Here is an 11,207-nt window from a genome sequence, read left to right on the forward strand (position 1 = left end):
CGCACACACACGCACACACAGAGTTATCTTTTCAAATGTTAAGAATCACACATTTAGAAAAGTTTTTTTCTTTATTTGCACTAATCCCAAATCTGACAGCATAGTTTTAAAAAGTGACAACATTCATGTAAATTTTTATTCTGGAAGGAATAGTGGGCACAGTTTAAGACAAAATTTGACTTGAGTTTATGGCTGTAGAAAAAAAAAATCTCCATACACAGGTAACTGGCAATACTGTATCTGCCAAAATCAGGAAAATATTTAAATGTTTTGGATGTACTATCTGAGAGGTAGTTAATATTGTTTTCCCATCATTTAGTGAGAAAACATATATGGACAGTTGTGCATATAATATCTTGTTCACTATAAAATGTGGGCTCATTATTTTCAAGATAGTAAAACACAATAAAATTGAGCACTGTGTCTTGGCTGTGAGAGTGTAATACTACTTTGAGAAGATGTCATCTAGGACACAACGCCTTTCTGACAGAAGCGTCTCATTAGATGATAAACCCTGCTCAGGAGGAGTCTAAGAACCTCTTAGATGTATTTATACCTTAACTTTTGCACTCAGAAGGAGCACACCCACTAGATTCTGAGTTCCATGGTCTCAGACCAAAAGGGACTTCTCAAATAATCTCTGAGCCCTGTGTTTTATGGGTGAGGGGGTAATTTGTTCAGTGACTTCTCGGAAAGTGAGGGCTCAAAGTCAGTGCTGGGATGTCCATCAGACACGGGTTAGGGAGAAGACACTGTGCAAAGACAGAGATACTGTTTCTGCCTTTAAATTCCCTGGCGTCATGGGCCCTGAACTCCTGCTTTGTCTGATGTATCTGCAGGACTGCCCCCATCCGGAGGGCTCCATCTGGGCCCCTGACCTTGATCTATTTCCTGCTTCCGTTTTTGCTACCTGTCAAATACTAGACTGCTGAAGCAATGCCCGCTCTTTCTCGAATGCCTGCTAGACCACTCAATCCTTCTAGAAGCCAGAGAGCCAGGCTTGGCCCTTGTCTACCCCCCTGCTCCTCATCCTGCAGTGTATAGAAGTTACTCATTTCAAAAGCTAGGAAAGTTACAATTTACCTGTCAGTAAACAGAAGATGGTTTATCAACAGACTTTACCTTAATGACTACAAATGTTTACCTCCTGCTTTCCAGAATGCAAAGAAAATCTTGGAAATGTCATAATATCTCACAAACATTTGCAAAACAGATCCTTGTTCATCCGGAAAAGAAACAATTGTATTCGTTGTCTCTGACACAAGGAAAGTGTTCAGGGAGAAACCTACAGATAGACGCACACGCTCACACGGAGATGCGATATGTTAATTAAAAATTGCAGTGGGCACTTTATTAAAAATTTATTTTACAATCTAGCCATTCAAAACATCTTTACATCAACAAATACAGCAGCTAGACTATTGGAATCATAAGTGATTTATCTTGGAAAGATTATATTTGTAGCTAGATGCAAATATTTTTGAGGAATATTTATGTCAAAACGAGTGGTTTTGTTAGAAGTATTTTGACTTCTCTATTTTTATCCCTGGAAAAAAATTAAAACATGTATCTCAGTGTTCATTTTTAATGGGCAGGATGGCCCCACTTAGTGTATTCCCCATGTTTGTCTGAATTACAGCTGTTTATCTTGCAACTTTCTTTAAGACAAATGAAATGCAAATGTAACTCTGTGAATCATGGGAATACCTGCCAGACCCCTTATTAATACCTTCACTTAAAAACCCCAGTGCCAGGGAGTCATTAATTTGCTTTGCCCACGAACAGTCCTGAGATGGCTGCCCAATTAGTCGGTAGAATTCTGATCCTCCTTTCAGACCCTGTGGCCCTTTGAGGACACAAGAAGGCTCCGATGATAACCTGGCAACCTAGGTAGAAACCCAGCCAAGTGAGAGCGTTTGAAGCTGCAGTTTGGCTGCCATCGAGTCGGCGAAAAGAAAGAATTCAGGCACCATGTCATCCAGTACAAAGGATAAAAACGGATTCAACCGGAAATTCAATGTGGCACCACATATGGGATACATGAGTGCGGTTATACAACAGGCCACATTTTTTTTTTGAACAGTCTCCTCCATGTGATGCCGAGGACATGTGTAACCATCATAACGTCTCTAGGAATCTGTATTTAATTTGAGTTGGGGTGGTGGCAGGGATTGGAGATCTGAAGCCGCCACAGGTTTGTGGCAGATGGCTCTGTGTCAGCTATGACAAGCAGCCGGGCTCAGCTTCCTCTGCAGATTTTCTTTTCTCTCTGATCAGGTAAATATGGGCACACTCTGGAAAGTTCTACAGATTCTGCCTTAGGCTGCAAGTTTGTGACTTAGCCCCATCTGTCACAAATCTTCCCTAGGTTCTGTTGTAAGCAGAGACCTGAATTTACCATGTAGGGCTGCCCAGGAAAAAGGAGCCATTTCACCCTGTACGGGGGAGGGAGAGAGAGAAAGCAATGAAGAAGCATTAACGACCCGAAAGGCTAAAAATTCATATTGCAAATTTGCAAAACTTATGTCAATTAGATTTCCAAAAGCCACCAAGTAAATGGTTCTCAAGTTTCATCACCTCAGGAAATCCCAGTTTCTGATTGGTTTAAAGTGTAACTGTATTTCCAACCATAAGGGAAAGCACCCCCCACTTTTTTTTCTGTTTCTTTTTTTTTTTTTTTTTTTTGCAAATGGGTACATTCTACTGCACACATATTTCCTGGTTTATGTTATGGATGACAGCTATTAGAAGTTTATCATCCAACTTTTAACTTTTATAAACACAAGATACACAACACTCTTAAGGCATGTTTCTGCAAATGTGAATTTTACTTTTAAGTGGCGAAGGCACAAGAGAAATGCCATTACTATTACATGGAATTTATAAAGCACTTCAAGTTTACAAACGGGTTTATATTCATTATTTCATTATAGCAGTACCTCAGGGGGAAAATGCTATTAAGAATTAAGAAAAAAAGAATTCTTCCAAGTTTACAGATAAATCATATAGAGGCCAAGAAGTTCACCCAGAGCCAGGCTACAAATGAGCAGCAGAGAAGAAGTAGCCAAAACCTCTAAGGGGTCCTCATCACCCCACGTATATCTATTGTGCTAGAGATTTTCTGCTTTTATTTTACTCAGACCAATCAAAGGGAAACCAAGCCAGACAAAATCGAGGAAAGGAGTGAAGAAAGAAGAGAGAGGGAAGAGGAGGGGGGAGAGAGGGAGAACGATGGAGACTGAGAATTTGCCTTAAGTTGTGCTGGTGCGGTTGAGAGATTTTAGACGTTCTGAAACTGTCACAAGCGTTTAAGTTTTCACTTTTAAAGAAGAAGTAATGACTTTGGAGGAGTGCTAATACTAGCGAGCACCACCTTACTCACATCTAGAGTATACGCTCAAATTAAAAGGGGACTCTAAAGTGGCCAGTCTCTTGAAGGAAACATAAAGTGGCTTGGCTGTGGTTCGGGGAGCTATAGCCTGACATAATTAGGACCACCACAAATGGCTTTTCTGGGCACTGAGTCTGAATTGTAAGCTTAATCATTGTTTGGAGTCACTTTGAGGCAGAAATCTGAAAACTATCCTCTCCTCCAAATAACGGTAGGTTAGGAAGGTTTCTGGAATGCTGAAGACCTTGGGGAGGAGAACAAAATAAAAATCAGCTGCTATCATCTGAAAAGACTTCAGAAACTACAGTTTACTCTCGTAAAGCAACGGAAGGATGGCATCTCTTTTTTTCACACAGAATATTGCTCAGTTTGTAAATAAAATTAAATGAGAACTAGGGTGGGAATGAAAATCTATTCTGTTAGTCCAGGCAGTGAGTATTTTATACAACTGCCCCGTTTGTGCTCTTGTGTTATTTTCAATACTGGTCACAAGGGAATGTCCATAAAATTTTCTCCTAAAGCATTTTAAAATATAATGAACAAAAGTTCTCTAGAAGCATAAAGTTCTGATCTCAAGTAATTGTTGGGAATTTTTGGTAAGTAAATTCACATAGTCAAAATGAGACAAAAAATACAACTTCCCGGTATTAGACTTGCTTGGGCTGTGAAAGGAAGAATTATGTTAGTATAAGAACTTAATCCTTGGTTGATTACTTTATGATTACTTCTAGAATCTTGTGTTCAAGTTAGGTTTGGGAATCACAAAAGAGCTCCCTACCGTAGATGAAGTGAAACCCACTTGATCTCTGTGACAAGTGTGTGGCCGATGTGTCTAACCTACTTAGAAAAGGATGTGTCCTGGAAGTGCAAGGACGCTGCAGTCCACGGCTGAGCCTGGTTGCAAACTTTTTAAGAAATGGCTTTAGATCTTTTAAATTAAGAACCTGGTTTTAGGTTTTTAAAATAATTCAGAAACTTAATTTCTGCATGCATTTCTTGAAATATCTTAAGAGAAATGTGAGAGAGAGAGAGGGAGAGAGGGAGAGAGAGAGGGAGAGAGGGAGAACACACTTGCATGCACGTGAGGAATTTAAACATTTCAAGTCTGAAACCATTTCAGGTGAGAATTCATAGGCACAGTGTTCTGTAGTAGAGAGAGTCACTATAAGTGACTTTAAGAAAAAAAAAGTATCAAATTCTGTTTCTGTTTTTCAGTTACTAGCATTCTGTTTCAAATCCTGCTTCAAGTTATAGCCCCCAAACTCTCACTCATATTGAAAGTATAATGTCTCATGTGAGAAGAAAGCCAAGTGTTAGTAGCCTTATTCTAGTCATTAAATTTCTAAGTGTGAATCCATATGAAAAATCCTATCCTAAAGTGAACTCTATATGATAAGTAGTTGAGACGATTTTAAAATGTAAACTTTTAGCAACAAAAAAAAGAGTAAGGTGTAAAAATGTAAAAGGAGCAAATTAAAGAATTCAGTGACATTTTATCCTTTTAGATCTTAGAAGCATATGTTTTTAAAAGCAAAACAGCACTGTCCAATGGAATGAATCTAAAAAAAAACCCCAACACTCTCTTTATAGTATACACAAAAGTCTCTCCCATTGCATAAGAAAAGTAGATAAAAAGCTGCCTGGGGGGCGGGGAATAAGTCTCTGGTATTTAGTGAGGGCAAATGTTACCTGCAATGTGTATATTTATAAAACAAACGGTAAAAAAAAAATAGTGTAACTTTTTATACCTTAATTATAAAGTTTTAGCAGGCATTCTTTTCCTGTTTGGGGTCTAAATCCTATTACAATAACCAAACTAAATCTGTGGTCCTTCCAGTGATTCTTACCAGTTTCTCCTGACAATTGCATCATAAAGCTTTTGATTACTTCTAATCCTTGGATTAATTTATTAATCTTTGAGATTAACTGGCGGGTACAATGTCATCAAGGTCTATGAATGAGGACATATACTAAAATATATAATAGATTTATAAGGGAAAAATACCCATAGTAAAAAATAAATAAAAAAATACATATAAATTCTTATAACTGCTTATGCACGAAATACTAATTTGTAAAACTTTAAGCTGGAGCATTTTAGGATGCACAGACTGAAAATATATGTAACACATAGTGACATGAAAAAGCATTTAAGGTATAGGTTATCTTTCAAGCTGTAAGAGGAACAATTTGGTATATTAACAGCATACCACTAAGCTGATACTTTTTCAGTTTTTCCAAAAGTTGTCGGTCAAATAATTATAGCTATGTTATCGCAATAGCCGCAATTAAAATATTTCAACTGGAGATCTGTTTTCTATTGTAACTAAAAGCAACCTGTTGCAGGAACATTTGAAATGGTTAAAAATTTGCAGATGCGGAATAACAGGGATAATGAGGCCTACCTGGAAGCAAAATTAAAAACTGATACATTTTGATGGTGGAAACACAGTCATAAATCCTTCACCATTCTCATCACCAGGTAAAAACAGTTTTTCCTCTTTGGTAGTACCTATATGAGGTGATGTAAGAGCAGTAAAACTGATGGCGGTGATCACTTCACAGTGTAGGTCCAGCACTACACTGCACACCTGAAACTTACACCGTGCTGGACATCCATTTCAGCTCAATAAAACTGAAAAAAATACTTGCCCAAAAATTTACCAGAAGGGAAAAAAAAATCAATAATTAAATGATAAACTCATTGAAAATAGCTTTGTGTCACATGTGGAAAATGAATCCATTTGTATTAATGTGTACTATTCTATTTCTTCAATTTCATAATCTACACACTTTGATAGTCGGTCCAGTGGGAAAACTACTAAATTAACGTTTTACACAAAGCAGACCACGACTGAACTTTCAAAAGTAGGAAATCTGGACGTAAACCTTGGAAGACTGTTTGCTCTTTGAAGCTTCCCGTGTATACGATACAGTCGTATTGACTGAAGGAGTAATACTAAAGCCCGGAACTGTTCAGTCAGCATTTTAAACTATTATGAGCTACCTTCTGAACCATTGCCAAGTTAATAGACAATGAAAGATAATGAGCTTGAAATTGGGTGTTAAATTGCATTTTTGGTTCTCTCCCTTTTTTCCTGAAGTTTAACTGTTTCCTGCAGAAACAAAGTCATGTTTTGATGCATCACTATGTAAATATGTATTTTAGGCCACGAAAAGGGAAAGGAGAGAAGAAAGGCAGAGAATGGTATTTCATGTGGTGAGAGGTTATATATTAACATAGGAAAATTAAAATACGCTGGATTATAAAGCTGCTAGATTGTAAACTATACTGAATTTATGTAAAATGAAGATGCGACATTCAAGGAATATAAAAAGGTATATTACTCATGGCCTAGAGCCACCTTCAAAACTCGTAAAGCAGATTTATCCCAGTTCAATTACTTAGACTTTTAGTAGGGTCTCTTTGTGTTGTTATTTCAACAATGTAAAAATCTTGATTCAAACAAGGGAAAAAACATAATGAATGAGGGAACTGAATGATGATACTATTTAAACTCTGTTCTTTTTTGCCTTTGCCATTCAGAGAGGAGAGTGACAGTCTAATTCTAAACGAACTGAGGGTTTTTTTTTTTTCTGTAATTTTATTAAACTGGACGAGGGAAACATCTGATCCTTGAGACTCATCTTTCAAGTAGTTAAAAAATGAACACCAAACTTCACGAATGTCATTCACCTGAATTTTTGAGGACTGAAGATTTCATTATGATGAGAAGAAAGGCTTATCCTCATTAGTATAATTGTAGAATCTTTCCTTTACTTCCTTTTAAACTAATGAGTTACATTAATCCAGGTTCATTTTTATAAGCCTCCTGGGACTAAACGTAAAGGACAGTCATCTTAGAAAACAATAAATTAAAAAAAAGCATGTACCGTGCATTAAGTGCACGTATTTCATAAGACCTAGGTTAATACAACTGGCATCCAGTTTAATTAATCCTTGTTAGTGTAACAACTAATATCCCTCCCTAGCATGTTTCCTTTAAACATTAGTATGTTAATTAAATGTTTTTTTTCCAAGATTTTTCTTTGTACTTCAGTATGGCATTTAGACCACGTAAATCTCGTCTCAATAACTACCTTATAGAGATGTTTTCTTATAATATCTGGTCTCTTGCAGAAATTCTGGAGCCTTTTTGAAAGCTGTTCAGGTGTAGAATACAGATATTCAGCTGCAGGAAAAACAGATACATTTTTAATGAAACAAAAACCTCAAAGCACACACTCGATATTAGTCACTTTACTAATTAAAAATGCATATTGCTCTGTGCCGCCTCGTGTTTTACATTATTTAAGCATGATTTTATAAGGTTACCTCAGCTCACAAGGATGTTTAATGCTAAATAAGACTGTGTAGTTGTGCTGTTTAGACATCTCCTTTGGGTGATTAAAATACATTATTCTAATGTAACACAATGCATATGTGATATATTTAGTGATGAGAATTTTTTCAAAGAACCAGTACTGCAGCCGTATGTACTCTGTACAACAGTTGCATATTATTAACTAGTCAATTGTTTAAATAATTTGGTGTGACTTTCAGTCCTCGATTTTTCTCTGTGTATATCATTAAAAAAAAAATCTGTAAGCAATTGCAGTAACACTGACCTGCTTATAAAAATCCATCATTATGGGATGTGTATGCTAACAATGAAGAATGCTATTTGAAAACTTGCTTTTTTGTTATCTTAAAAGAACAGATGGTAAATATAAGCTTACTCTAATGTATTAAAACACATAAAATTTTCCTTAACACTAACATGTTGACTTGCCAAATAAACAATTGCTCCTGCCTAAGTTTATTTTCAAACTTTCTAATTTAGCATGAATCATGGACTAAATCTCAACAAAGACGAAAGCACATTAAAGCAGCTACCTGGAAATATTTCAGGATAAACCAAATCTTTGGGACAAAGTGGGTAACAGCCACAATACACAGCTTCCAACCTAAAGAAATTTTAGAAAGAGGACAAGAATCCATTAAAAAGACATTACCATCATAGCTAGAAAGTGGTTTTATTTGCCTAAGTTAACAGTATGAGCCCAGAGTTAACTGGGATGAAAAACATGGTCGGCAGTACGATCCTAAAAGCCAAAGTTGCTCTTTTAAAAGATTTTATTGATCATATATGAATTTCAGAGAACAGAACCAACAGCATATGTTTTGTTCACTGAATTAATCAAAGCGCAGCTCTGCATTTTTTTTGTTGTTTTTAAAATACTGTTTAACACATTTTATAATCAGCAGATAAACACACGTAACAACATGGTAAAGTATGGACAGCTTTTCTTAATAATGCTGCAAAGCCCCAGAATGTTCATTTTTCAAAATGTTTAAATAAAATAGCAAATACTTAACTTTAACACTGTAGCCGTAGAAATCATCGAGGCACTTTTAAAAGCATCAGAAAAAAAATTTACAATCTGTTGTGATGGGGCATTTTCATTTTAAGCTAAAGCTTCAAAACAATTTGTTATTAGGCAGGATGCAAAATCATTCCCCCCTTTTACTGAAAAACTGTCGTGAAGAGTACCTTAATGAATACGTTGCTTTCTTGACCCCAAATTCAGTTCACTTTCCATTTTATCCAAAAAGGAATACTTTTATTATTAAACAAAGAAACAAGAAAGTTTCACTTTGTGAGAGGATTTCCCCAAGGACCACCCATAGGAAGTTTTCCTTCAATGTCATGGAGGTAAGGGTTAAGCGGGAGAAAGGTATTGCATCTTGATGGCTGTGTTAGCCTTGCATAATGGCTATTGATCTGACATATAATAAACCTTAAAGATACCACTGTAATTTCTGTTGGCTAGGAATTATGCAGTGAAATTCAAAACACTCTTTAAAATATGTTTATTTTATGAGAAACTTTGAATTGCATCCAAAATGTTGACCAAAGGCGGAATTTTATTTTGAACTGCAGATTTTTTTCAACCCAAGAATAGTTTGAAGTTATGTCAATGTTTACCTTGTTTATTTACAGTGACAAAGTACATGCAATTTAAGCTGTTTTTAAGTGGGTGATGTTTTCCCTATTTTATAACTGAAATTAGTTTAGATGAAAAGTATTTACTTTGAGCTGCAAAGTTTGGAAAAATACTGAGTTCAAAGTTTTGCTTGAGAACTGCGAGCAGTTGCAGGATAACACAGTGGGAAGGCACAGGATCCAACTACCAATGATTAATTTCAAAATCCAAACTAATAGCGAATATTTTTTTTTTCTTTACATACCAAGGGTACACACAGAAATTCTTACTGTAAGCACAGCTATAAACTGCACTGTGACTGCATTATAAAACATTTACAAAAGTTTTGAGCACATAAACCAGGGATATTTCTTTATGAACCAGAAGAAAATATGCACTTTATCTGAAGACACTCAGTTTTAAAATGCTGTGCCAATCGAAAAGCAAATACATATGAACATTCTCTTATAATTACACAAAATCAAAAGAGTGAAGTCACAGGCATTTCAGAAAGTGCACATGTTATCTGCTTTTTAATAATGGATTTGAATTAGAGTGTTCTGTTCCCCGAAAGAAAACTGCAGGCCAAGTTACATTTTGAGTCATCATATGAGCATGTACTATGCCATTTCCAAAAAAAACCTCTGCTAATTAAAATCCAGTGAGAGGGGAATGGCATTATTTGATTTAGGAAGAGAAAAAAATGTACAAATTTGGATTCCACCTTTTATTTGTAAATTATCTTATTCGTGGTTATATTTCTAATTCATCAAGAAAAAAAACAAAAAACACCACCACCACTTTTGGTTGTAATTTTGACTTCTAAAATACTAGACCTTTTTATACACCTGATATTTTTATCAGCACCATGTTTTAAACTATGTTAAGTTTGCCACAATATTTAAAAAGAAATTTATAAAATTCCTTCTCATAACTCTCTCATATTTTGCTATTTTGAAGAAAATGATCATCTCATGACAATAATACAATTATTCATCGTTTCAATTCTTATGCACTACCAGTTAAATAATAAATAGGGTTCCAATTGATCTATTGTTAAAATGACTAGCAAATGACCTTTTTATTCCAATTAACAAATCATCTGCTAAATCTATGAATCTTAATATTCAGATCTATTCACTTCAATTCATACAATTTATCTGCAAATAGTTGTTGGGCTTTTGATTCTAAATATAATTAGCTGATAATTTTGCTTGGCTGAATTACTTTTCTGGAGGGCCTGCAAAGGCTCTCAGTTGCATTATCTAGCAATAATGAATCTGATAGGTGAAATTTTTTACTGTAATGAGGATGAGACACAGTTGTGACACCTGAGTCTACTAATAACAGAAGACTGCTAATTATCGACAGCACTTTTTTGTGTGATGCAAGGAGAAAAAAAAATCCCTCATTATTAAAAAATAAAAAGTTACAATTATAAGTGACACCAGAGGAGAGTAAATAAAATGGAGTGATTAAAACATTGCTGCTTTAAGGGTGTTTTTAATTAAGTGGAAATGCTAATGTTGTCATACTTAGCAGATGGGATTAAAATTAGTTATTGTAAGTAACTCATATTTTATGTTATGGTTTCCACAGCATGTCTACAAGATCTAAGAAAGTGATACATTCCATAAGACATTTTAAAAATGAAATTCTCATACTCTTTACAACTCATAATAATGAACATCATGAATAAACTATTGAAAAAAATCCTGCCAAGGATTTTACCATAGTGACTTAACTAGCAAGGAATGTAGCCATAATGTACCGGACTGCTACAGTCTCACTGATGGTATGCCTTTTGCTTTGCTGATTGTTGAATTCC

General features: G+C 35.4%; 1 protein-coding gene across 11 annotated transcripts in view; it reads right to left on the minus strand.

Moving 5' to 3' along the window:
• Positions 1-1,316: 1,316 nt before the first annotated feature.
• GTDC1 (glycosyltransferase like domain containing 1) overlaps positions 1,317-11,207 on the minus strand; it is a 348,183-nt gene continuing 338,292 nt past the window's right edge. For 8 of the 11 annotated variants that reach the window (XM_074363596.1, XM_074363600.1, XM_074363599.1 and 5 more), the window contains 3 exons: positions 8,289-8,359; positions 7,493-7,584; positions 2,808-3,635 (listed from right to left, as the gene is read on the minus strand). In XM_074363596.1, the coding sequence (XP_074219697.1) occupies positions 3,543-3,635; positions 7,493-7,584; positions 8,289-8,359 (256 nt within the window). In that variant the 3' untranslated portion in view covers positions 2,808-3,542. Of the gene's footprint in view, positions 2,436-2,807; positions 3,636-7,492; positions 7,585-8,288; positions 8,360-11,207 lie in introns of those variants that run through there. The other 3 variants (XM_074363601.1, XM_074363598.1, XM_074363595.1) reach the window with 1 other exon arrangement.

Source organism: Camelus bactrianus, chromosome 5 (genome assembly GCF_048773025.1).
Source record: "Camelus bactrianus isolate YW-2024 breed Bactrian camel chromosome 5, ASM4877302v1, whole genome shotgun sequence".
NCBI classification, from domain to species: domain Eukaryota; kingdom Metazoa; phylum Chordata; class Mammalia; order Artiodactyla; family Camelidae; genus Camelus; species Camelus bactrianus.